The sequence below is a fragment of the Microtus oregoni genome, unplaced genomic scaffold (genome assembly GCF_018167655.1).
Source record: "Microtus oregoni isolate MIOR12 unplaced genomic scaffold, Mior012 000005F_ref0000423, whole genome shotgun sequence".
Lineage (NCBI taxonomy): Eukaryota > Metazoa > Chordata > Mammalia > Rodentia > Cricetidae > Microtus > Microtus oregoni.
This window is the reverse complement of record NW_024543064.1, coordinates 20112137-20139774: the sequence shown is the minus strand read 5'-3', so window position 1 is coordinate 20139774 and position 27638 is coordinate 20112137. Positions and strand designations below refer to the sequence as shown.

Sequence of the window (27638 nt, the reverse complement as noted above, 5' to 3'; positions counted from 1 at the left end):
TAGCTGGAAGATTTCCCCCAAAATTAGCGTGTGTCTCTCTTTTTTCCCCCTTATCTCTCTTCTCCCTCCTATCTTTTCCTCCCCTTTCTCTCTCCTTTCTCCTTATTTCCCTTCCAAATTGTACCTCTCATCTTCCCTTGTCTTTTTCTCCCCTCCTCTCTTGTCTTCTCTTCCCTTCTCCCCTATTCTCTGCCTTCTCCTGTCCTGTCTCCCCTGCCTCCTTCTCTCTCTCACTCTCTCTGTCCTCCCTCTTTTCCCACCCCCTCCCTGGAGGTAGAGAGGCCAGCTGTGCTCTGGCTGGTCTCCACCCTACAGGACTCGAGTGGTCCTCTTGAGTAGCTGGAGTGCTACTCAGCTGGTGTGACTGTCCCTTTTGTATCTGGGCTCCCTATGGCTGGAATCCCATGGGCCACGCTAAACATTTATTTGTTAATTGAACACATGGACCAATGACCAAAGCCAACTCCGAAGGTGCTCTGTAATGGTGCTCCTGCTACTCAGGCAGGATGAAGCCACTCTCCCAAGTCCCTGAACCTCCGCCAGCTCTCCTTTCCCTTCCTCCCCTTCGCCCCACCTCATATTTTTCTGAGAGAATCATTCCTTTTTTTTAACCCCAAGACAGGGTTACTCTGTAAATCTGGTTATCCTTGAACTCATTTTGTAGCTCAGGCTGGCCTTGAACTCAGAATCCACCACACCCCAGCCAGAGAAGCCTTCTGATCTGCAGCCATCCCTTGCTGTCACCGGTCACACCGTGAGACTCCTGAGCTTCTACTTGCTCACACACAGTCCCACACACCCCTGCCTAGCCATAGAAACATACCTGATGTTCCCTAGTTGTTGATTCTGAAACTGGTCATCATGCCAATGCCTACCATCAACATAGCCCCCACACCCCTCTGGGCACCCTCGGTGCCTCAAGGCATCTATCATTCCCACCACATAGCTCTCCAACCCTTCCTACCATCTCTCTCCCCCCAGATGGGGCTTTCCTGGGTTTTCCCTGGATTTTGGTTTATGACTGAAGAGGTAATACTTGGAGGTGAGGAACATCAAGTTTGGGAGGGTTTAGAGAGGGGTCCCTAGATATAAAAGACACTATGATTAAGGTCTGTTCCTTTTTCCTAAAACTTCTGTGTGGCTGTGGCCTGATGTGAGCTGATTCTCCAACTCTATCGGCATCCGCCTGTACCCAATCCCTAAAGATAGGGTAGCAGAATATGGTGGCAGGTGACAAGATGCACAGTGGATCTGGTGACAGCAGTGTAAGGGTAACAGACTCTGTGAACTTGGGCCAGACTGGCTTGGCCTGGCTCTGGGCTTTCCCACCTGGAAGATGAGTGGGTAGCAGGGACCTCAGCGATGGCCAAGATCTGTTTCTCATTCTAGTGGCTCCGAAGGAGCAGGTGCCTCGGGATGAGGAGCCTGTCCCTTCGGACGGAACCTTTGGGAAGGAGTTGGGGTGCAGGGACAGGAACGTGAGAGCCCATCCGCGGCAACCTTGAAAGGGGGAAAGTGGGAGCCAGTGAACCTGGGATCTGGGGGGCCCCTCCTGGCTTTGGGCAGCTGGCTTGGGGCTGAGGCGTGACTGTGAATTCTCCTGCCGCCGCCTCCTCCGCAGTCACCAAAATAAGAGAAGTCCGAAGCGGCTTCCTCCTCCCTGCCCAGAGTAGGTGGTAGGGACAGAAGCGGGCAGCACCCCAACTTCTCCCCTACGTCGACCCTCCTGGCTGCTGTGGGCTAGGGTTGGCTTGCCCCAGATCGGGTCATCGGCAGCTGGCTCCCCTGGGACCAGGTAGGCGGTCAAACCAGGTGGGGGCAGGCAGGGCAGGTGTTTCCCCGCCCCCTCCCACCCGCCCTCACCCGGGAGGGAAGATTTGGAGGTAAACCTGAACTTTGAGAGCAGAGCAAGTTGAGAGAGGAGACCCCACCCAGAAAAAGAATTGAGGAAAACTAAGGAAGAAACTTGGGCAAGACTGATAAAACTTGGGGAGAAGGCTGAGGGAGTATGGGGAAGTCAGGTCAAAACTTCCTCCCAAAAGCCTAAAGCGGGAAGTGGAGGAAACTTAAGGGGTGAAATTGATAGAATTTGAGAAGCGGGCTGAAGGAGTCGCGGGAAGGCGCTGTGGGCTTCTCCAAAGAAGTCTGGAGGCTTTGAGGGTGAGAAAATGAGAAGTTGAGGGGTTTGGGAGGGGGGTAGTTGTAGGTGGGAATACTAAGAGGATGGGGGATACTGAAGGGACCTGGTCTTTCAGTTCCGAGAAGGAGGTCAAAGAGAGTGGTTTCTGCAGAATGCACAGTCCAGAGTACAATTCTGGGGTCTCGGGGTGGCGGGGGGAGTGGCCGCTATGTGGATTCCGCAGAGGTCAGGGGAAGGGGAGCATCTGCAGCCCCAGACCCTCTTGCTGCATCACTGGGGGGGGGGCGGGTTCCGGACGCCCTGGGGATTCCTTCTAGACGCTGGAGGCGTGGGTCCGGGTTTCCTGGGGAAGTCCTCACCCTGGGCACCGACAGACCTCCCTGGGTGCCTCTCCGGCCTATCCGCGGTAGTGGTGTGGGTCTGCGTCGCTGTGGGGATCCGGGAATTGCTGGCAGCCCCGACGGAAATCCTGCTTTTGACCGCGAATGCCCGCAGGGGCTGTTTCCATGGCAACACAGGGCAGTGAAGCCAGTTGGCCCTAGGCCTCTAGAGGCTCATGGCTGGCAAGCCACCTTTGGTCCTTGCCTTCGTCCCATTTTTAGTCCTTGGTCACGGTGTGTTGCACAACGGAGTGAGAGGATGCCGCCTGGTGTTGAGGGATTTGCTGTCTCAGAGGCCTGAGACAGGAATGGCAAGAATGGTCCCTTAATGGCTATGTAGACCACAGGAGAGTTAGGAGGCTTCTCTGGATTCTTGTTTTCCTCACTGGAACTTTGGGGAGAAACTAGCCCTCCCCCAGGCCAAAGCAATGTGCAGTGGCACATGCCTGCAATAATCCCAGCACTCAGAAAACCAAGATAGGAAGGCTGTCACGAGTTTGAGCCTAACTTGAGCTACATAAGTAGAAGAAAGAGGTGGAGGGACAGAGACTGAAGGGGAGGGGAGGGGAAGGGGGGGGAAGAAAAGGAGAGAGAAGGGGAGTGGAGGAGAGAAGAGGAGGGAAGGGGAGGGGAGGGGACAGAAAGGGAGGGGACGGAAGGAGAGGAGACATTGGAGGTGGAGGCAGGTGAATCTCTGAGATCCAGGCCAGCTCGCACTACATAGTAAGTTCTTTGCCTTCTCAAAACATGGAGGACCCCTGGGCGGTGGTGGCACTGACTTAATGCCAACACTTGGGAGGCAGAGGCAGGAGGATCTCTGTGAGTTCAAGGCCAGCCTGATCTACAGAGTGAGTTCCAGGACAGCCAAGGCTGTTTACATAAAAAACCCCTGTCTTGGGGTAGGACTGGGGGGTGGGGTGGATGGAGGACCAGAAAGCTTCACTGATAGGGCTTTTGGGGACCAGCACACAATTGGCATCTGCTAAATGTCTCTGAATCTGTGGAGGGCTCATTCTGAGGCGGTTGGAATGGCTCAGATCTGTACCCCACACTCCCTCCCAGGTGGCCATACTCGACAAGCATGTCGTAGTCTAGAACTTGATGCTGTGTGGTCTTTCCATCTGTGGATGGATGGATTAGGTTAGGGGGTAGAAGTCCTAGAATCTAGAAATGGCAAAGGAGGTAGCCAAGTTGAGGGCCTGAATCTACCATCTTTCTTAGTTAAGTGTATGCGGGAGAGAGAGAGAGAGAGAGAGAGAGAGAGAGAGAATGAGAATGGAGTAGAGCTCATGGCTGCATAGGCAGCTCCTGCTCCCTAGTGTGAACGAGGCCGTGAGAGTGCTCCCCAGTGCTCCCCCAGTGTCCTGTGGGCTTGAAGTGAATGTGTTCAAGCCTGGGTGCTTATTTGTGGGTGTTCTGGACCTTTCCTGCAGCCCCCACCCCCAGGCTGAAGTGACTAGGAAGGGACCAACCCTGGCAGGGTGGGTCAGGTACTCCAGAGCTGAGGAAGGAAGGAGGAGCCAAAATCCCTTCCACACAGCACCTTAGGTTGGTCCACGGCAGAAGAGGGCAGGCTGTCCCCATTCTACTCGCATAGGACTAAGGGGGGCTTCCCATCTGATCACACTGGAATTTATACTCAGTCTCTAGTTCTCACTTGTGGCTGGGAACCCCAAGTTCCAGGCTAGGTAATCCAAAAATTCTTGTTTTAGAAACTGATGGTAATTTCCTGAGATATATGGAACTATTTTTTTCTTTTCTTTTTTGAAACAGAATCTCACTATGTGGCCTTCAGCTCACAAAGGCTCACCTGTCTCTGCCTCCTGAGTGCTGAGATTAAATGCTTGAATCACTATATCAGGCTTCTCTCTCTCTCTCTCTCTCTCTCTCTCTCTCTATCTATCTCTGACAGGGTCTCACTGTGTAACCCCAACTGGCCTATAACTCATCATGTAGACCAGGATGGTCTCACAAAGATCCACCTGCCTCTGCCTCCTGAGTGCTGGGATTAAAGGTTCATGCTGCTATGCCCAGCCAGATAGAACCAATCACAAGGGAGGAAAACTCAGATGATGCTCTCAGAACCAGGTGAAGGGAAGAGCTAGGATCATGCAGTGATGTACATGTCTAGAATCTGACGTGTCAGGACCAGACATGAGTCTCAGGAAAGAATGGTGTAAAATGACAGAAAGTTAATGAGAAGCTGAGGTCCTAGTAGAGTATCAGGGTGTAGTAGGAGGACTGTCGAGGACCATGGAAGCCTCCAGTCAGAGCTCCAAGGCGGTGAGGGATGGCAGTGCCTGCACACCATAGAATTGTATTTGCCTCCCCTCAGCCCAGGTCTGCCCCTACACCAAGCTCTGAGATGAAACCGGAACTCTTGCAGGATGGTGGTTTCCTGCCACTGCCCAAAGTCTTAGTTCCTTTTTGGTGAAGTCCTCAGGGTTTACTGTGCTTGCTCATCTGGTCCCCGCCCCGTCCCCCCCACACCTTCTCTGGGAACTTCTCTTTCTCAGCCCAGACCAGTCCTGCATCTCTGTCCACCTCCCCCAGCCTCAGAGAGACCTTGGCAAGGAGAGAGAGAGAGAGAGAGAGAGAGAGAGAGAGAGAAAGTTTGCTGGGTACCTACCCACTATGTGACGAGTGTCTGGGGACCTGGCAGCATCTGATGAGCAGGAAAAGCAGCGAGAGACCTGTCTCCCTAAGTCTCAGAGAGATGGACTGACTTCCCAGTGTGTTAAGTCAGCCGTCACACAGGGACAGAATTTGAACCTCAGCCTGTCTCTGATTCTCATTCATACCTGGAGGAGGTTGTAGATTCCCAAGCCTACATCATCACCTTGACATGGTTTTGGGAACTATGACCCCTGGGAAAAGATGAGAAACTTGGGGTTGTGTCCAGGAACATGGGCGTGTGGGAGGTGGGCTTCCTGTAGGGGATCAACTGTCAGAAGACAGATTTAGTTGGCCATTGGCCATGTGGGAAGAGTGACATTTACCAGCCAGGGACAGCATGATCCCACCCGTGCTTTGGAAAACTCAGCTGCAATGCCAGGAACAGAACTACGAACTGACTTTCACAGTCGTTTGAATCTCCTGTTGGCCTGTGTGAACTTAGGGATGTGGCTTTTCTGGTACATGCAAGAGGCAGGTGGACCAAGTGCCCCTGGGGCCTCTCTGCTGCTGCAGTTCTCAGCCTGGCTTGTCCACTGTACACTGAGCTAGAGGCTCTTCTCACGGAATCCTCCCAGCTGCTCCGCACAGAGGGCGCAGGTGAGAAAGGGACGCTCAGACGTGCTGTTCCTTCATCCAAGGCTACAGCCTGCGGAAGAACAGAGCTGGAAGCTGAGCTCAGTCCTAGCCCTGTGGCAGAAAGATCACAGGTTCAAGAGGAGGGTTACTCAGAGAGATCCTGTATGCCTTGGAGGGAGGGAGGCAGGAAGGGAGGGAGGGAGACAGGGAAGAGAGGGAAGGAAGAGGGAAAAGACAAGAGAGGGAGAGAGAAAGAAGGGCCTTAGCACACAGGAACAGATACTGAAGTGGGCAGCATTGTGGTTCAGGGTTAGACCTTCGTTGTGATACCCGTAACCTGATTCCACCCTTGATAGGGCTCTTGAACTGATTCCTTTCAACCAGACTGACTTGGACTGGAGTTCAGCTTAGCGGTAGAGCGTGCGACTGACTTGTACAAAGTCCTGGGTTCGAACCCTAGCGCCAGAACATAGCTAACATCCTTATTCATAAACAAACCAAAGCCCCTGACTTGTCCAGATTGCTGGCAGCCACTTCTCACTCTGCTCTGTTTCTGGTGTTAACAGGCAGTCAACGTTCACTGTCGACTAGGAAAGACAGACAGGAAGGCCAGGAGATATGTTGTCTTTCATCCAACATGGCTCAGAAGTTAATGCAGACAAGTCTGACAAATCTGAGCTTGAACAGATCTGAGCTTGATCCATGGAAGAACAGACTCCCACAAGTTGTTCTCTGACCTACACACATGTGCCCGCGCGAGCACACACATACACACGCATGCGCGCACATGCGTGTGCGCGCAGGCACACACCCCAATAAATAATTATAAAAACAAGAAGAAAAGGGAGAGGGCTGGAGAGATGGCTCAGAGGTTAAGAGCACTGCCTGCTCTTCCAGAGGTCCTGAGTTCAATTCCCAGCAACCACATGGTGGCTCACAGCCATCTGTAATGAGATCTGGTGCCCTCTTCTGCCCAGCAAGCATACAGACAGACAGAACACTGTATACACAATAATTAAACAAATCATTTTTAAGAAAAAAAAAAAAGAAAAGGGAGAGAGAACAGATCACTTTTGCTCCGTACCATAAGTAGGATTTAGACACACCTGATAAGGGTTGGCCCACAGTGGGCCTTCAGAGAGGTAAGTATCCTTGCTCCTTCAGAGATGACAGCATAGAACAGCACATAGGGTGGCCAAACTGGTTGATACTGTTCCACTTCCCAAGTACTTAACACTGCTGCACCTCAGTATCCCAGTCCAGTAAGGGTTAAAACATAAAGCCTGCCTAGGAGGTCATTAAAGAGAGCACGTGTAGAGATATCTTGGCAAGATGCCAGTCATGTGGAAATGTTTAATAAATTAGCACATTTTCACTAATACTTTCTGCCACCCACACTCCTGGCGAGTCCAGGGACTCCCTGAAGAGTTAGTGCTTGGTACGAAGGCACTGAGAAGGAGGGAGCCACCTCTGGTTGTTCTCAGGCCAATGCCTGGGTAGACAGAGCCATCCCTCTTCCTGTCTCTGGCTCTCTTCCCCTCTGTGTGTATGTGTGTGTCATGTGTGTGTATGAGTATACATGTCATGTGTGTATGTGTGTGTCATGTGTGTGGGTATGTGTGTACATGTCATGTGTGTATGTGTATACATGTGTGTGTATGTGTGTACATGTCATGTGTGTATGAGTGTACATGTCATGCGGGTATGTGTATACATGTCATGTGTGGGTATGGGTGTGTCTGTACACGCACGCAAAGGCCAGTGAGCAATGCTGATGTCTTCTTAAATTGCTCCGTACTTTATTTTTTATTTATTTATTTATTTATTTATTTTATTTTTTTGGTTTTTCGAGACAGGGTTTCTCTGTGGTTTTGGAGCCTGTCCTGGAACTAGCTCTTGTAGACCAGGCTGGTCTCGAACTCACAGAGATCCGCCTGCCTCTGCCTCCCGAGTGCTGGGATTAAAGGCATGCACCACCACCACCCGGCCCCTACTTTAATTTAAATGTCTTTGCTTGGTTTTTCAAGACAGGGTTTCTCTGTGTAGCCGTGGCTGTCCTCAAACTCCCTTTGTAGACCAGACTGGATTTGAACTCACGGAGATCCTCCTGCCTCCTCACAATCCAAGTGTTGGGATTAAGGGTGTGTGCCACCATTGCCTGGCTTAAAATTTTTTAATTTATCCAGGCGGTGGTGGCGCATGCTTTTAATCCCAGCACTCAGGAGGCAGAGGCAGACGGATCTCTGTGAGTTCGAGACCAGCCTGGTCTACAAGAGCTAGTTCCAGGACAGGTTCCAAAGCTATAGAGAAACCCTGTCTTAAAAAAAAAAATTAAGTTAGAAATATTTTATTTATTTTTTTGTTTGTTTAGATTTTTTTGAGACAGAGTTTCTCTGTGTAACAGTCCTGACTGTCCTGGAACTTGCTTTGTAGACCAGGCTGGCTTTGAACTCAGAGATCCACCTGCCTCACCCTCCCAAGTGCTGGGATTAAAGGTCACCACCACCACCTAGTGCAGGGAAAATTTATAGTATAAGGGGCTGGAGAGATGGTTCATCAGTTAAGAGAACTATCTGTTTCTCTAGAGGACCTGGGTTCAATTCCCACCATCCATATGGCAGCTGACACCTGTCAGTAACTCCAGTTCTAGGAGATCTGACACCCTCACACACACATACATGCAGGCAAAACACCAATGCACATTTTAAAATAAATAAATTGTTTTTAAAAGTGGTAAAAAAAATATCTGGGCAGTTATGGCACATACCTTTAATCTCAGCACTCAGGAGGCAGAGAGGCAGATCTCTGTAAGTTTGAGACTAGCCTGGTCTACAGAGCAAGTTTCAGGATAGGCTCCAAAGCTACAGAGAAATTCTGCCTCGAAAAAAACAAAACAAAAAAAGTGCTAAACATAATTATAATATGTGTATGGGTGTTTTGTCTTGCATGGCTGTTTGTGTGACCTGTGCCAGGAACTGGAGTCACAGACTGTTGTGAGTCACCATGTGGTGCTGAAACTGAAGTCCTCTGGAGGAGCAGCCAGTGCCTTTAACCATCATCTCTCCAGTCCCTTTAGACAGGATCTCCCAGTGGACCTAGCAATAAACTAACCATCAAGTCCCAGGGATCATCTCATTTGCCCATGCTGAGATTTCAGCTATATACCACCAGCTTTGACATGGTTGCTAAGGATCGAACTCAAACCCTCAACACTTGTGTGGCAAGCAGTTTATGAACTGAATCATCTCCCTTATCTCCCCCAATCCCTCTATCCCAGATCCCTGCCCCCTAACTCCCCCACCCCCCACTCCTCCACCCAGTGCAGTGATTTGGGGCCTCAAGGTCCTAATTAGCCTACACCAGCCTCCATCTTGCTATCTTCCTGCCTCATCCTCCTGGATGCTAGGATTATGGGAGATACACTGCTACGCTGGTCTCCTGGTACTCTTTACCTGGAATTTCTGTCTAACGTGTCTTGTCTTGGGTTCTCTCTGGCAGCGATGTGTTGGCTCACTGATGCCGACTCAAGGGAGCTCATTCTCCGCATCCCTTCTCGGGCCGAGCCATCGGGAAGTTGCGCCAGTAGCTTTAAATAAGCCACAGTGGGAATATTTACACCATGGAAATTAGCAAATGCTACCAATCAGGGCTTGGGGCTTTTTGTTGCTGTTGTTTTCCGCCTCTGTCCCCCCCCCCCCGAAAATCAGTTTGTGAGCACACCACACTGTTTTTTCATCTTCACGCCTCTGTCTCTCTATTCCTCTCAGTCTCTGCCTCTCCCTGAGAGGCATCTTTCTGCCCATCTTTCCACTGGTGCACACCATCACATTCAGTGTGCCCTATGCTGGGCCTTGAACACTCCCTGTGACCATGCCTGAGCCCTTCAGTGGATTCACACCAGAAAGCTAGGTCCACATAGGACCACAGTCCCCTCAAAACCTGGGGTGACACAGAGCCCTGCGGGCTGTCCAGTTCTGCTTGCTGGTTACACTGTCAACCCTGCCAGGACTCGACGATAGAGATTCTACTTGAACCTTCCTCCCGGGGAAGGCAGATTATAGGCGTTCCCTTGTTGGGCGGGGGAGGGGGTATATGCCCTAGCAATAGACACTTGGGTGTATTGTAAGTGGCAACATTGTTCCAACTGAGGGCCCCTGGGCTGTGTAACTTTGTATCCCACAGAGGAGCGCTCTGGGTAGGGCCGAGTCTCATGGGGAGTGCTGTATACATCCCAGCCAGTCCTACCCAGAACTCCATTAGCGCCCATAGGATGGATGCCAGGGACTGGGGTGATGCTTCCAATCACTCACCTCTTCTCTTCTTGAAATACCATCAGCTAGACTGGGGGGGGGGGCTCTCTCCCCTTCACATCTATCCCCGCACCTCCCTCCCCTACCTGAACCAGCCTGGAATGCTGGGCCCTTTCAGACATACTGGTCCCTCACTCCCTGGGGTTAGGGTATCCTGAGGTGAAGATCTCAAAGCTAAGTACCTAGAAGCTGTGTGTGAACAGGTCTCCTGCCATAGCTTGCCTCACAGCTCACGACAAACGCATTACCCCTTCAGCTCAACACATATAGGAGAATGGTTTTGGTGAAGGGTGAGAGGAGCCAGGATGTAGTTCAGGACTCTCAGGTAACTGAACCAACCACCTGACCTATTAGATCCAAGAAGGAAGGCTTCCTGGAAGAAATGAGTGTTCTGTGAAGAACAGGGCCTAACTAGAAGGCGACACCACGGGAGAACTGGATGGGAGCTGTGACCTTTAGGCTCCCAGTGGAGGACCTGGCTGTCCCTAGGCTGGCCCCACCTTACAAGCCCTGACACTTCTTAGGAAACCAGCATTCTCCCCAGGCAGTTCCTCTCTGAGTGTTGCAATAGTGGAGTTTTCTGGCAGGGGGTGGGGGTGGGGGGATGGGGTGGGGTGAGGACCCCTTGCTCAATGCCCTTCCTGTGGAGTTGCCAGAGGACATAGCCACTGGGGACAGTTTGGCTTGTTCTAGGAGCTCTTTAAGAGACTATGGCGGTCCCAGCTCCTGACTGGGACCTCTCCCTGATCCTGGACTGCAGGTAACTGTCACTTTGGTTCTGACACCAGTGGAGAACACAGGCCTGCTCAGTCTTGCCCAGGCTGAGGGCAGAGGCAGGGTTCTAGGGAAAGGCTCCTTTTAGGAGGCTGTGACTGAGGTCCTGCGAGCCGAGCGCGGTTTGACAGTGCTGCCCTTTGAAAGATGAGCCTGGGCAGCTATGATTGTGGCACACGCTCACTGGAGAAGCATCCAGAAGCACATGTGCATATATGTGTGTGCACATAGACACACATGTATAGGTACAGATGTGCGTGTGTGTTATTGTTCAGAGCTCACTTGAGATTGCGATGGTGTGCAGGGACGCTGGCAAGGACACCCTCTCAAGCATACGCCGTGAGCCTGTGTGACCTTGCCTGTGTGTGTCTTTTTGTGTGTGTCCTGTGTGTGACCTTGCCTGTGTGTGTCTTTTTGCCACATCTCAGGCGGGACTGAGTGTGCACGAGTGGGCACAGGCAGTGTGTCCTGTGTGAGGATGGACATGCAAGTGTTCCAGGAGCAGAGGGAGAGAAAACGAAGGTAGAAGTCATGGTGGGACAGAGCTCAGGTCTTCCAGCTTCCTGTAGAGGGTAGGATCTGGGTAGCTGGCTGGTGGGAATACTGGCAAGGCCTTCGTCATCTCTCGTTTCCTGTCTCGCCCTCAGGTTTCCAGCACCTTCCAGGGACCATGCATTGGTCCTACTGACCCAGGAGTAGGGACCTGTGGGGTGAGTAGGGTGCAAAGTGTCCTGAGGCTCTCAGGGTCAGGGAACAGGGGTGGGGTCGCTTTCCTGGGCCCCACAATACCCGCCTCACAGCCCCCTCCTCCTACAAGGGCCCTGTTGCTAGGAAACAGATAGAGGAGCCAGAATGAGGCAGCTTGAGAGGCTGGAGGCTGGACTCATGACAGGAAATGGCCTTGATCCTCCTCTGCAGGGAATCTCCAGGTGCAGGCACGCTGCCCTCACACGTTCACGAACATGTGCGGCTTTGCAGATGTGTTATTACAAAACGCACACATACACAGAGGTACATCCATTTCCACAGAGCTGTAGACAGTCACAAGCACACGGACCTGCATATACACACACATACAGATGCACACATAATCACTTGCCTACTGAACTCATATAGACATGCACGCATGTGGCCAAATACATGTACAGACACGAACACACTGTGCTTTTTGAGTCAGGTGAGTATCCCAGGCTCACCTGACACTTGATATGTGGCTAAAAATGGCCTTGAATTTCTGATTCTTCTGCTTCCATATCCTAAGTGCTGGAATTATAGGACCATACCACCAGACTAAGTCTATGCAGCACTGGGGATTGGACCCAAGGCTTCATGCATGCTAGGCAAACACTCTACCAACTGAGCTATGTCCCAAGACCAGCACATTCTTCTACACATAGAGACATTCCCCAAGAGCTGCATATACACACGACAAACATGTTTAAAGACACGCAAAGACACACAGGGAAAAAGAAACACTACAAGTAATCAAAGAAACATAATGCATGAAAGCAATGGGAGTCAAAAGGGCATAAACCTGAGCCCTGGCAGAGACTGGAGAGATGGCTCAGGAGTTAAGAGCACTGGCTGCTTTTCCACAGGACCCCGCTTCAATTCCCAGCAACCACATGGCAGCTCACAACTGTCTGTAACTCCAAGATCTGACACCCTCGCACAGACATACAGGCAGGCAAAACACCAATGCACATAAAATAAAAATAAATACATTTAAGAAAGAAAGAAAACAACTAGGAGGCAGACCAAAGGTGGCCCTTCCTTAGGAAGACCCCAATTTGTGAGAATGGGCATGCATCCACACACCGATGTATGCTTAGAATGGTATACCAGCCAGGCCACCCTCAATTAGGCCTGTCTTCATTCTGCAGCAGGGCACCTGGAATGGGCTGTGTGTTCTGCAAGAAGTTGGAACCTGCACCCAAAGAGGATGCGGAAGAGGGTGACAGGAACCATAGGGCTGAAGAACGCTATTACCCTGACCCCACTCAAGGCCTTGGCAGGCCACCACAGCCCTTCCCTACTCAGCCCACCAGCCCGGGTTTTCTTGTTAACACGAGGAACATCCCAGGTGAGTCTCTAGGATGGCAGACAGTTGCCGCCTGGGTTCTGGGGAAAACTAAGGGAAGGGGGGACTCTAGAATTCATTGGAGATGCAGCCCTGTTTTCTAGCCCACGGCAGATAAGTCAGTATGTGTAAATCTACAAATCTACCCCTAGCAGCCCTTGGGTTTTTTCTTTTCTCATCACAGAGGGGCCCCAGTGTGAATTGCAAGTAGCTATTAATTATTTCATTCATGAGTTTCTGGGGTTCGTTCTGTCTTTTTTTTTTTTTTTTTTTTTTTTGCTTGTTGGCTTTTGGTTTTTGGACAGGGTTTTCTAGTAGCTGTGAAGCCAGTTCTGGAACTCACTCTGTAGACCAGGAGGCTGGCCTGGAACTCACAGAAATCAGTCTGCCTCTGCCTCCTGGGTGCTGGGATTAAAGGTGTGCCCCACTATCGCCCGGCCAGAGGCTCTGTCTTAGACACATAGACAGACAGACAGACAGACACACACACACACACACACTTCTGTCTTCATAAGTATCACTGTAGAAAGTGAGATGTCTTCTTGGGGAAGAGGAAGAAGGAGCAATTTATGAACATTCAGGGCGAGAAGAGCATGAGATTATTTGTTCTGAACCTAGGGGGCAAGGTGTGAAACCCAAATCAGAAATCGCAGCGGTCCCTGAACTCATTTGGGAACCTAGACATTGTAATGGTGGGGAGGGCAGGGTCTGGCTGGGGAACTAGATGCCACAGACGAAACCTCCTTCGTTCCCTATTCTACTCTCTTCTGAGCGCCTCTGATCCTGCAGGGACGGGAGTGACCATGTTCGTTGCCATGTATGACTATGAGTCCAGGACAGCGGGTGACCTTACCTTCACCAAAGGCGAGAAGTTCCACATCCTGAACAACGCGTGAGTGGGCTCCCAGAGGGAGGGCGTGGCCTGGGCTGTAGGTGACTGGGCTGCCTAGCTGAGGGCGTGGCCTGGGCTGGGAGCGAGTCCCTGGAGAGGAGTAAACTCTGATCCTTGTTTAGAAAGTTCCAGCTTGCTGGGCGTGGGGGGACGGGGCACACAAACAAAAGTCTTGGACGAGGACTGGGATTCTAGCTCACGCTAGAGGACTTGCCTAGCACGTGGGTCTTGGGTTCCAGCTAAAGCACCGCAAACAAAGGACAATAACAAGGAAACACTAAGGGATTGCTCCCTACCGCGCAGGTGAAGGGCTTGCAGTACAAGCAGAATACTAAACTTGGGCCCCGGGGTAGTGGTGATTGAGGCAGGCTTCCTAGAGATGGTTTGTTTTTTTTTTAAACGGAGACTAGAAAAATAAGTAGACAAGGAAGGAAGAGGTGAGAAAAGAGGGAATAAGACTAAACAATTATTTCTAGAAAACACCAAGTGGTTGCACGTGGGTAAATTCTGCTGAATGAGGTGCGGGGCTGGGAGGACAACTCAGCTGGTAAGGGGTTCTGCCACCAAACCTGACCACGTGAGTTTTGACCCCTAAACCCCCACATGGTAGAAGGAGAAGACTGGGCCTACATACACACACACACACACACACACACACACACACACACACACACTAAATACAGATAATATCTAAAAACTTAAAAAAAAAAAGACGCTGGGCAGTGGTGACATATGCCTTTAATCTCATCACTAGGAAGGCAGAAGCAGATGAATCTCTGAGTTCGAGGCCAGGCTGGGCTACAGAAAAAGTTCCAGAATAGTTAGGAAAAGAAAAAAAAAGAAAGGGAGGAAGGAAGAAACAAAGAAAAGAAAAAAGGGAGGGAGGGATGGAGGGAGGGAGGGAAGGCGGGCGAGCAGCAGGGCAGGGGCTGGGACTCAGTGGTAGAGTGTTGAAACAAGTAAATGTTTGTCAAAGGAGGCATGAAATTATGTTCTAGAACAATCCAGGGAACAAAAGGCACTTGAGGCAAAAAGCCCTCTGCCTTTCTTCCTGGAGCCTGTCTCACAGTTCCCCAAGGCACTGATCAGCGCGTCCATCCGTTTGACCCTGTTCCCAGCTGTAGAGCAAGACTTTGGGTTTGATTCCCAGAGAAGGAGAGGAGGAGGGGAGGGGGAAGAATAAAATTTAGACTAGAAAGCAGAAGTTGAAGACTAGGAGGTCAGAATCCATAGGCCATCAAACCTCTGTTGTAAAACCTGAATTTTATCGCGAAGGAGATCTGTAGCCATGGGGTGTTCCCAGTCGGGAGGGAACCCTGACAGCATCCGCTCAGTGGAAGAAAGAGAGGAAGAAGCCTAGGACCCCTCAAAAAGCCCCTTTCCAGGTGAAAGCAGCCGGGGCAGCTGCAGTGGGTGGAAGAGAGGCAAAGCTCTCTGAGTGGGAAGGGGGTCAAAGGTGAGGATCGGCAGGGCCCCTGATTGGACCCCCAAGTGCTGCTAACTACCCCGCCTTCTGTGCCCACAGTGAAAGTGACTGGTGGGAGGCTCGGTCCTTGAGTTCCGGACGCACTGGCTACATCCCCAGCAACTACGTGGCTCCTGTGGATTCCATCCAGGCTGAAGAGTGAGTGGAACTGGGGCCAGGCCTTTGGAGAAAACCCTAGTGTCTAACTTCCAAGGCCCTCTCTCTCTCTCTTGGTTTTTTGAGATAGGGCTTCTCTGTGTATCAGTCCTGGCTGTCCTGGAAGTCACTAACGTCCACCTGCCAAGGCTATCCCTTAGGGGATGACCGCCTCACTCTGATCCTGCCTCCTCATCTGCAATGTTATATATAAAGTTACTGGTGGCGTACGCCTTTAATCCCAGCGCTTGGGAGACAGAAGCAGGCGAATCTCTGAGTCTAAAGCCAATCTGGTCTACTGAGTGAGTTTCAGGACCAGGGCAGCCAGGGCTACATAGAGAAACCCTGTCTTGAAAAAAGAAAAAAAAAAAAAGATGGCAATGATGAGGGTAACCATAGATAATGCCATAAGGTAACTGAGGAGTTTCTGGGTGGTCAAGTTAGAAACTCTATTCTACGAATGAGGAAGCTGGCCAGGTGTGGAGACCCACAGCTTTAATCCTAGCACGTGGGAGGGAAAAGCAGGTGGATCTCCCTGAGTTTGAGGTTAGCCTAATCTACACAGTGAGTTCCATGCCAGTTACATAGTGAGACTTTGTTTCAATTTTTAAAAAAAAGGAGGAAGCAGAGGTGCAGAGAAAATGAATATCCTGCCCAAGTTTTACTCCATGTGCCAGCCGGTATTTACCTTGCCTGTCTGTAACAGTAACATGTCAAAATCTATCATCTACCTACCTACCTATCTGCCTATCTCTATCTATCTATCTATCTATCTATCTATCTATCTATCTACCTATCTATCTATCTATCTTAGCATCAAGAATGTAGACGCAAAGGAAAAGTGTAAAAGAACTTCTAAGAGCAGGAGGGATGCCCAGGGATGCCTGAGTGTGAGTTTTCAAACCCATAAGCGGTGGGAACTAGAGAGATGGACCAGTGGTCAACAGTGCTTGCCATCTTTCCAGGGTCTGGAGTTTGGTTCTCAGCACCCAAGACAAGCAACTTACAGCCTTGGATAACCCCCCAGTTCTAGGGGATCTGATGCCCTCTTCTGGCTTCTGCACACACACACACACACACACACACAGTAAACTCTCACACAGACACATAAATAATAATAATGATAATAAATCTTTTAAAACCTAAAAAGTGGACCTGGGGCACTGGAGATGTACCTCACTTGGTAGAGTGTTTGTCTAGTAGGCATGAGGCCTCGAACCTGATTTCCCAGCACCATACAAAAACAACCATGATGGCATTTGTTATAATCCCAAGCTTTGAGAAGTAAAGGCAGGAGAACCAGAAATTCAAGATCATTCTTTTTTTTTTTTTTTTTTTTTTTTTTTTTTTTGGTTTTTCGAGACAGGGTTTCTCTGTGGTTTTGGAGCCTGTCCTGGAACTAGCTCTTGTAGACCAGGCTGGTCTCGAACTCACAGAGATCCGCCTGCCTCTGCCTCCCGAGTGCTGGGATTAAAGGCGTGCGCCACCACCGCCCGGCTTCAAGATCATTCTTAATGTAGTATGTTTGAGGCCAGCCTGTAAGAAATGAGATCCTGTCTCAAGCAAAACAAATAGCCCACAAAAACAAAACAGGATCGGGAGAGGTGGTGGCTCAGCAGTTAAGAGCACTGGACCCAGATTCAATTTCTAGCATCTGAATGGTGTTTTACAACTACAGCTCCAGTCGCAGGGGATCGGACACCCTCTTCTGGCCTCTGCAGGTACCAAGCATGTGTGTGGTGCATGGATGGACATACATTCAGGCAAAACACTCACACACATAAAATTAAATTAAGTCTAAAAAAATTGGCTAGTAGAACTAAGGGACTCTGTTCTGTGGCAGATTGTATATTAAGTATGAGAAAGGCTTACAAGGGACCAATATTTAAAGTTAATTTTATTAAGTAGACAGAAAGGGGCTGGAGTGTAGCTTAACACATGCCGGGCCCTAGATTCCTTCTGTCTTCAGTACTCCCCCCCCCCAATAAAAAGAGAAAGCTATCCTCATGATGTTAAACAAACAAAAAAATGACGGAAGAAAGAGACTTTGAAGAACTGGGCCGGGCATGATGGCACATGCCTGTAACCCCAAGTGTTTGTAGAGAATTAGCTGATAGCCTGAGCTACTTGAAACTCTATCTCCAAAAAAACCCAACCCAAAAGCAGAATGGGAGTCCTCAGGACTTGGCGACTGGTTTGTGATTGAACTGTGGGGAGTGAGAGGAATTGGGGATGATCCAGTAGCTTCTGAAGATGCAAGTTAAGTGTGGTGCCAGTTGCTAAAAGGGAGGACAGGGGAGCAGGTGGAGGTACAGGTGGCTTCCACAGGGGAGTGTTGCTTTGAGGTTTGTAGAGAGGAACACCCAGGCGAAGGAAACTGCCAGAAGCGAGACCGGGCTGTGCTGTGCATGAGATGCATGCGCCTGGCCATGCACAGGGAGTTGGGGGTCTTTATTCCCAAGGGAGGGGCACCTGTTCCTCATTGTCATAGAGAATCTGTCATTTGTTCTCTGTAACGCTGGCAGACGGCACACCTGTGCTGGTGGGAACTGGGGCTCACCTGAATAGAGATGATGGTTAAGGCTGGTCAGTAGGATGAAGAGGGAAGGAGAGAGAGAGAGACAGACAGACAGACAGACAGACAGAGGTCCTAGGACCTCAGGACCCAGCTCTGGAGGTGACACCTTGGAGAAGAAAGAGCCCCTGGAGAAGTGAGGAAAGCAGGCCAGGCCGATGCAGAACATCCAGGCCTGGAGGAAAAATTCCTGAAATTAGCAGAGGGTCTGAGGCTGCCCTTGTCCTTGACAAGGGTCAATGGGGTGATCTTCACAAGGAATCTTGTCTCACAGGAGTAAAAACAAAACAGAGCCTGACTGCAGAGTCCAGGAAGGAGGGAGGGACAGAAAGGGGAGAAAATGTGGATCTCAGGGAAGGCAAGGTGAGAAGCCAGGACCAAACGTGCAGAAGATGGCTTAGCAGGTAAAGGCCCTTGCTGTCAAGCCTGACAATCTGAGTTTGATCTCCAGAACCTGCATGGAGAAAGGAGAAAGCTAACATGCACAGATTTTTCTCTGACCTTCATTCCTCTGTTATAGCATGCATGCATACATGTGCACATTCATGTGCACACACAAAATAAATACACAAAATGAAATACTCATTGTTAAGAAGAGTAGCAGGTGGGGGGGGGGGTGGCGCACTTCTTTAATCCCAGCACTTGGGAGGCAGAGACAGGCGGATCTCTGTGCATTCGAAGCCAGCCTGGTCTACAGAGCGAGTTCCAGTACAGCCAGAGCAGTTACACAGAGAACTGTGTCAAAAAAAACAAAGAAGCAAACAAAAGTAGAGGACTGTAGAGATGGCTCAGCTGTTAAGAGCACCAGCTACTCTTCCAGAGGACCAAGGTTCCATTTCTAACACACTCATGATGACTCACAAGCCTCATTAACTCCAGTTTTGGGATTCTGATGCCCCCTTCTGGTCTCCGTCGACACTGGTACTCACATGCAGGTGCACATGAAGAATTAAAAATAAATACATCTTTAAAACACAGCAACAATGTAGGGTCAGAACTTTCCTCTAGGAAGGAGGAAAGTATGTGTGTTTAGAAGTTGATGGATGGACAGTTTTGGGGGGTTGTTCATGGGGTAAGTGTGGTTTCTTGAGCAAGGGGGTTATGGACAAGTCCAGAGCATAAGTGGGATGAGGCCGTATTGTGGAGGGAGTGTCAGGAAGCATGAAGGAGAGGTAAAGATGCCAAGGACCAGGGGGTTGGAGTGTATGTTGTGCCCATGGGTTGGGCAGCATGCTGGTGTCTAAAGTGCTCAATGCCCTGTCTTGATTGAGAACACAGGCCTGAGAGTAGGCCACTTGGGTTAATGTTTTGGAGTCACAGCATGGCCTCAGGCAAGTTGCTCAACCACTAAGTAGTCAGTTCAATTTCCTTGTCTGTCTTATGAGTTTAAACATGGCGCCTCCCGCCGACATTATTAGCAGTATGTTTATGGACAAGATCTGTGCCTACCAAGAAAAGAATGCCCAGCCTATTAAGGTTTGGTTTTTATTTTAAAAGTCTTGCTTTGAAGCTCAGGGTGCCTCACCCTCAGGATGTCATCCTCCTCCGAGCTGACTTTGTTGACCCTTAAGGAAGTTACCAGCTTCGTGACTGTGGGTGGAAGGGGCTTTGGAAAACCCCAGCAATGAGTCTGCTGCAGGGTCCTTCAGTCGTTTCTTCTTGTTGTTGTCTGCCCTCCTAGGCACACCATTTGCCAAGGGCTCTTCCTGTCTCCCAGATTTGCCTAGTACCCAGGTACAGGTTGACCACGCCGGAGTTCCTAGATGTTCCTGTCTCCCTTGATTTGAAAACTCTGTTCCTTTCTATCGAACCCACGTGGTTCAGTCGTTTTAGCGATCAGATGAGATCTTCTAGAGCCTGTGTGTGGTCTCCTCAGTTCCCACCCGCCCTGCCCCCATGGTTGGGTCGGGGCTATGGTTCAGTCACAGAAAGCATCAATGGGGGGGGGGGGGGAAGCATTTGGGGCTAGGGTGGAGGAGGGGTCTGAATGGTCTCCTGGGGTGGTGGGAAAGAACTAGTGTGCCTGAGGACTTTAGGCAAAACCACACCAGCTAGCCTAGTGAGCAAGTCAGTTCTCTTCTGAGCCTTGAGTTCCTCCTCTGTAGAATGGGTTGGGGAGAGTTCTAGCGAGATGAGTTAAGGGTCCTGTGACAATGGCCATAGGTCATTGGTGACCAGCTTCTACCAATTTGGTTGTTTGTTTGAGACAGAGTCTCACTCTGTAACCTTGGCTGGTTTGGAACATCTGCCTGCCTGTGCCTCCGAGTCCTGGAATTATACACTTTTTTTTTTTAAAGATAAGGTCTCACTGTGAAGGCCCTGGTTGGCCTAGAACTTGCTGTGTAGACCAGGGTGATCTCAAACCAAGAGAGGCCTGCCTCTATGTCTGGTTGCCAGGATCATACCACCGCATCAGACATATTCTAATGATTTTAACTAGAGACACCCGTGGGTAGAAAGAATAATTCTGGTCATTTTAGGCATCTGCTACATGTGCCAAGCACTTTTACATTTCCCTTTTCTGTGATTCTTATACCACAATGCAGATTCGAACAGCCCATTTCTCAGGTGAGGAAACTGAGGCTTGCGAGGTGACATCCCAGGAAGATGAACTGGGGTTCAGAGAGAATGCACCTGATTCTGTCTGCCTCTCCTCACAGGTGGTACTTTGGAAAGATCAGTAGAAAGGATGCAGAGAGGCAGCTTCTCTCACCTGGCAACCCCCAGGGGGCCTTTCTCATCCGGGAAAGTGAAACCACCAAAGGTGCGTTGGGACTCTGTGCCCTCAGCCATTAAGGTCAGCGGGACAGCGCTTGGAGCAGGGCTAAGGGGCAGAGGTAAAGGGGGTTCTGGGCCTTGCCTTTGGGGCCTCTTCGTCTGAGGGACAGAGGACTAAGTGACCCTGCCCACACAGGTGCCTTCTCCCTGTCCATCCGTGATTGGGACCAGAAGAGAGAGGATCACGTAAAGCATTATAAGATCCGGAAGCTGGACATGGGTGGCTTCTACATCACCACGCGGGCCCAGTTTGAAACCGTGCAGGACCTGGTGCGGCACTACATGGGTGAGCTGCTCCCCGCGGCCCTGCGTTGCCGCAGCGACGGAGAAACAGATGCCTAGAGAAGGAGATGCTCTCCCAGAGCACTGGTTGGGCCACTCTCCCAGAGCACTGGTGTGCTGTGCATGTCTCCAGACCAGGATCCTGCTCAGTGTGGATTCCAAGGAAACTAAGGCCCCAGGCAGCGGAGACAAAGCGGTGCCTCCCAATGTTTAAGTAGTTAATTGGCTAGTTCCTTGCATCCTGGCCTAAACCAGTGGGAACCTTTTTTATTTTTTTTATTTTTATTTATTTGTTTTTTGGTTTTTTGAGACAGGGTTTCTCTGTGAACTAGTCTGGAACTCACTCTGTAGACCAGGCTAGCCTTGAACTCACAGAGATCCACTTGCTTCTGCCTCCCGAGTGCTGGAATTAAAGGTGTGTGCCACCATCACCTGGCACCGGGGGGAACTTTGAAAAAGCTTACATTTTATTTATTTGGGGGAAGGCTCATGACTGGATGCGTGCCAGAGCATGGGTGTGAAGGTCGGAGGACAACTTGTGGAACATGGTTCTCTCCTTCAACCAATCGGGTCCTAGGGATGGAACTCAGGTCATCAAGTTTGACGGCAGACACTGGCCTGCTGAGCCATCTTGCTGGCTCCAGTCTATGAGAACTTTGTGGGGCCTTTGTTGTTCTGTGTGTGTGTGTGTGTGTGTGTGTGTGTGTGTGTACACCCTTCGTGGAAGGCAGAGGACAACTTGCAGAAGTCAGCCCTTTCCTTCCACCGTATGGGTCTCAGAGATCAAACGTGGGCGGGTGGTTTGCTAGCAGACATCTTTACCTGCTCACTTACCTTGCTGGCCTTATCGTATTTCCTAGGCAGAGTCACCATCATAGGCTCTAAGCCAATGGTTCTCAACCCTCCTAAGGCTGAGACCCTTTAATACAGTTCCTCGTGTATGGTGACCCCAACCATAAAATTATTCCCGTTGCTACTTCATAACTGTAAGCTTGCTATTGTTATGAATCATTATGTAGATATCTGATATGCAGGATGTCTGATATGCAACCCCTGTGAAAGGGTCCTTTGTCTGCTCTGCCATGCCCCCCCCCACTGAAGGGGTGTGACCCACAGGTTGAGAATTGCCGCATTTAGCACTGGGTTGCAGAAGCTGGTCTGGTTGTTGTATGCTACTTGGATGCCAGAGACAAGGCAGAAGGAGAGGTCCTCTGAACTGCTGTCATTGCCCAGATGAAGTCAATGACAGCACAGACAAGCAGAAGCCAATGATTCTTAACAAGAGACAGGCACCATGGACCTGACGGGATGGAGGCTGGGCTGTGGGATTAAGCGATGGTGCTCCACTCGGGACTAAAACCCAAGTATAGAGCCCAGGCAACATCGCAACCCGTGTTTCTGTCTCGACTGGTTAGTCCCAGCATGAGTGCCAGGGCAGGAACATTTGCCTCAGAACCTACCTTACTCCATTTCGACCTGTCCGAACTAGTCCTAGTCCTTAAAGACCTTGCTGGAGGCCAACTACTTTTGTTTCTTTGGGGTTTTGTTTTTGTTTTTAAACACTGTAGCTAGGCTGACACCAAACCAATTACAATCCTCCTTGCTCCAGCTACTGAGTTCTAGAACTATAGGCATGACCCACCATGCTCCACTAGGCCCTGGTTATTTGTTTGTTTGTTTGGTTTTGGTTTTGTTAGTTTTCGAGACAGAGTTTATCTGTAGCTTTGGAGTCTGTCCTGGACCATGCGCTGTATTCCGGGCTGGTCAAACTCCCAGAGATCCTCCTGCCTCTGCCTCCCGAGTGCTGGGACTAAAGGCGTGGGCCACCACCGCGGGCCTGGTTATATGTTTGAGGTTTGATGCTGGGTTGTGTTAGGATTTCAGGGAGAGTATCATAGTCTCCGTCTGTGACCCCTCCCATCTGCCCTTCCTCCAGAGTTCAATGATGGTCTCTGCTACTTGCTCACGGCACCCTGTACCACCATGAAGCCGCAGACGTTGGGCCTGGCCAAGGATGCCTGGGAGATCAGCCGTAGCTCCATAACGCTGGAGCGCAGGCTGGGCACCGGCTGCTTTGGAGATGTGTGGCTGGGTAGGAAAGTCTCAGGAGTCAGGGGCTGGGGGCTGGGACAAGGGGTAGGGCTGCCACAGAACCAGTCTTGACGAAATGCTGCCACCGAGCAGGCACATGGAACTGCAGCATAAAGGTGGCGGTGAAGACCCTGAAGCCCGGCACCATGTCCCCGAAGGCCTTCCTGGAGGAGGCGCAGATCATGAAGTTGCTGAGGCATGACAAGCTGGTGCAGCTGTACGCGGTGGTGTCTGAGGAACCCATTTATATTGTGACAGAGTATATGTGCCACGGTGAGTGGCAGAGTAGGAGGCGGGGTGTGGGTGGGTGTGGGTGGGTGGGTATGGGTGGATGGGGCCCGGCCACCACCTGTGAAGAAAGTACTAGAAACAGTAGGTATACTTCCAGCTAGAGACTGGGGTGCACAAATCCTCCAGAGTGCAAGCATGGGGGCGGGGCCAGGAGGTGGTTGCCAACCAGTGGAATCATTGAGCAAAGCAGAAAAGGACCTGGGATAAGGGAGGACCTGGGGAGGAGTCTAAGTGGGGCGTGGCCGGTGGGTTCGGAGGTGGAGACAGAACCGGAGGGTCGATCTAGGTGAGAAAACAAGAATGTTAGGCTGGTGAGGCCAGATTGTCAGGATGGGGGCAGGACCGTTGTAGAGAAGGCATGTTGGGAGCAGAGGCCTGCTGCTGATTTCTGGCTGCTTCTCCCTAGGTAGCTTGCTGGATTTCCTAAAGGATCGAGGAGGCCAGAACTTGAGGCTGCCCCATCTAGTGGACATGGCCGCCCAGGTAAACTGGGCCAGCAGGCTTCCTCTCCCCGACCTCTATCCTATTATCCAACATAAACCCCATACGCGAAAAGCTGCTGCCTAGCCCACCTTGTGAGCTCTGAGACCTGAGGCGGGAAGACGCGCTTGTGTCTCCTCAAGCTGGGCTGTGTGGGATGGGGGAGGGGTCGCATCAGGAGAGTGCCTTTTTCAGGCCACTCCCTCACAGCCTTCAGGTTCAGTGATGGTGTTGTGAGTCTGTTAGCACCTGCCTCTCACCCACTTCCTTTCCTCCTTCCTCGTAGGTAGCCGATGGCATGGCCTACATGGAGCGGATGAACTACCTCCACAGAGACCTGAGAGCAGCCAACATCCTGGTGGGGGAGCAGCTGGTGTGCAAGATCGCTGACTTCGGGCTGGCTCGTCTCATAGAAGATAATGAATACAACTCCCGCCAAGGTGACCAGCCTCCCCCCACCTCCCTAGAGATCAAATGTTCTAAGAGGTTGCCACATACCCCGCAAAGTCAGAAACCCTCCCCCTTCCCTGACAATCGGGGACACCCCCATCCTGGTGTAAAGCAAATGTCATCTGAGTTCAAGTCCCGGTTCAAGCATTTGCTACCAGGAGTCATGAGTGACCTAACTTCTGTGGTGTGCCATTTCTGATAAAATGACAATACTTAGACAGCAATAAGTCAGTAAGTGTGTACCAGCTACTGAGTAGGTACCAGGCACTGCTGGAAATCTTCAACAGAAGACAATAGAGTATAACAGTGTCAGGTCTATAGCCACAGCGCCTGTGTGACTCCCAGCCACTTGTTGGTTGTGTGAGCTAGGCATCTTCTTTTCCTCGCTGGTGAAACAAGGTCAATGATAGTGAGGGCTCAATGTGTTAACTATGTAGGTATATTGCCTAAAACAGTACCTGTGCCTGGGGCAGGAGGGGATGGGGCGGGAGGTGGGGTGTAACTCAGTGGGAGAATGCTTGCTTAGCGGAAGTGAGGCTGAATTTACTCCCAGCCCCATAAAACCCAAAGAAAGACAAATGAAACTGTGCTCAGAACTCAGGAAAGGTTAGAGATATTCTAATGTCTTGTGAGAAGCAGAACTGTGTGTGGCAATGCCCAGCACCGTACTAGACACGCAGTAGGTGCTGACTACAAAGATAGCAGGTCTTTTCTGCTGTACACAGACTTCTATGTCCGGGTCCCCAAAATGCCTAATCCTAAAGTCCTCATTCTCTTTAATCTAGTGGTTTCTATGCCCCCTCCCCCTGCCCCGCTAACCTTGCTTCCTTCCCCAATCTCTCCAGGGACCAAGTTTCCCATCAAGTGGACCGCGCCAGAGGCTGCCCTCTATGGCAGATTCTCTGTCAAGTCAGATGTGTGGTCCTTCGGGATCCTGCTCACTGAACTGATCACCAAGGGCCGAGTTCCTTACCCAGGTGAGCAGGGGCTGGGGGTACGGTCATGGGGAAGAGCCTCCTCCACCCCTGTTCCTTGCCCTGGCTAACAGAGCTCCACCCCGCAGGCATGAACAACCGGGAAGTGTTGGAACAGGTAGAGCATGGCTACCACATGCCATGCCCTCCAGGCTGCCCAGCATCCCTGTATGACATCATGGAGCAGACCTGGCGCCTGGATCCGGAGGAGAGACCCACCTTTGAGTACCTGCAGTCCTTCCTGGAAGACTATTTTACCTCCACAGAACCACAGTACCAGCCTGGAGACCAGACATAGCCTGGCTGGGTGTCAGTGACCCTCTGGGAATGACTACTTACCCTTGCCAATCCCCAGGGCTCTCTGGCCCCAGGGCCCCCAGTTTTGAACCCTGTAGAGTCTAAGAAGGTCAGAAGCTGTGAAGCCATTTTATAGATGGGGCAAATGGAGGCTGGGAGCTCATCTCTTACCTTCTCTGGCTCCAAGCACTCTCTCTTCTCTTCCTACCTATGCCCCACGCAAAAATCTAGGGCGCCCCACTCACTCTGCGCATGAAGCAAATGGATGCTCTTATGTATTCCGACCCCAGGCACCATTTTTCCTGCCCCACTAGGCTCCTACATGCTGTTAGCCTCTTTCTTCCATCTCCTAAAAATACTCACTTTGTCTAGTTATTTATAAAATTGTGTTTCCCTTCCTTCACTTATCTCTTACTCCTGCTTTCTACCTCCTGTCAGCCTGCTCCAGTCCAGGCCCGAAGAATTTAATTACTGCTCTCGGTTCTCTTGGATTTCTCCAAGTTACAAGGGCAGGGAACATCTTTGTTTGATTCGCTTCCTGTAGACCGGATGCTCTGGTCCAGGCCCAGGTCTGAGGGAGAGAGCTGGGGAAGGCTCCCGCCTTTCTGCATAATGTGCCGTGTGTTTATTCTCTGTGTAAACAATAATGATGCGAACACTGAGCCGTGAAACTTCCCTGAGCCATCTTTGGGGAGGGGTGGTAGTCCACAGGAGGTGAACTAGCTATTGGGGAGCAGGTGGTGAGGAGTTCCCTCTTGTCTACTAAGTTCAAGCTACCCAGTGCATGAAGCTTCAGAACACCCCACAGCCTCACTGCTCATCCACATGTCTGTTTACCATGGACTGAGAAACACAGAAATCAGGTAGTCCCTTACCTGATGTCGGTCAGTTCCTCACCCATTGGGACAGGGTCTGACTCGGGTTTTTATTGTTGTGAAGAGACACCATGACTACAGCAACTCTTATAGAAGAAAACATTTGATTGGAGTGGTTTGCTTACATTTCCAGAGGTTCAGTCCATTATCATCATGGCAGGGAGCATGGCAGCATGCAGGCAGTTGTGCTGGAGTAGTTTAGCTGAGAGTCCTATATCTTGCAGGCAACAGGAAGTGGACTGAGACACTGGGTGGTATCCTGAGCATAAGAAACCTCAAAGCCCACCCCCACAGTGACACACTTCCTCCAGCAAGGCCATACCCACTCCAACAAAGCCACACCTCCTAATCGTGCCATTCCCATAATCTTATGGGAGCCAATTACATTCAAACCACCACAGACAGCCTCAGGCTTCCCACAGCAGAGGCAAGGAGAAGAATAAAAAGACCCTCTGTAGCTATCCAAATCAGGGCATAGGAGGACCTCATGGAGGTGTTCTTCCCCACCCCAGGGAAATTTTGGAAACTGTTGGAAGTCTATTTATTTATCCTAGTGACTAGGAGGACCTTTTAGCTGGATCAGGAGTTGTGGACAAATTTTTTTTTTTTTTTTTGGAGACATTGTTTCAGATGGATAAATGGCTTCACATGGAATTAAAAACAGGCTTCACTGTGTAGCCCTGGCTGTTCTGGAGCTCTGTAGACCAGGGTGGCCTCAAACTCAGAGATCTGCCTGCCTCTGCCTCCCAAGTGCTGGGATTAAAGACGTGCCACCATGGTCCAGCTCCAGCTATAATCTTTAATACACTTATCCAATAGCAAAGAATGGTCCCACCTCTCAAGTTCTCCTTAAAGAACCTGGCAGCTGACATGTCTCTATCAGGAAACCAGGAGAGCAGGAAGTATGGATTCTCACCTCTCTGGCAATGTTTATTGGCCCTCTGACTTATTCATAGGGTAGAGGAAGAAAGAGTCCAGGAGCTGGGAGCCACTGATGCATTAGGCAGTTACTAAGAGTTGACTCTGGCCGGGTGGTGGTGGCGCATGCCTTTAATTCCAGCACTTGGGAGGCAGAGGCAGGTGGATCTCTGGGATC

General features: G+C 50.6%; 1 protein-coding gene across 2 annotated transcripts; it reads left to right on the top strand.

The window, feature by feature from the left end:
* The first annotated feature begins 1688 nt into the window (after positions 1-1688).
* Fgr (FGR proto-oncogene, Src family tyrosine kinase) lies at positions 1689-26303 on the top strand. Of its 2 annotated transcripts, none has more exons than XM_041651970.1 (13): positions 1689-1795; positions 11504-11566; positions 12740-12939; positions 13726-13828; positions 15354-15452; positions 20685-20788; positions 20939-21088; positions 23021-23176; positions 23269-23448; positions 23873-23949; positions 24233-24386; positions 25242-25373; positions 25460-26303. In XM_041651970.1, the coding sequence occupies exons 3-13, from the start codon at positions 12753-12755 to the stop codon at positions 25666-25668; spliced, it is 1551 nt and encodes a 516-aa protein (XP_041507904.1). In that variant the 5' UTR covers positions 1689-1795; positions 11504-11566; positions 12740-12752; the 3' UTR covers positions 25669-26303. The 2 variants fall into 2 exon arrangements, with proteins under 2 accessions (XP_041507904.1, XP_041507905.1); XM_041651971.1 differs by lacking the exon at positions 1689-1795 and adding an exon at positions 2100-2160.
* The last annotated feature ends 1335 nt before the right edge of the window (positions 26304-27638 follow it).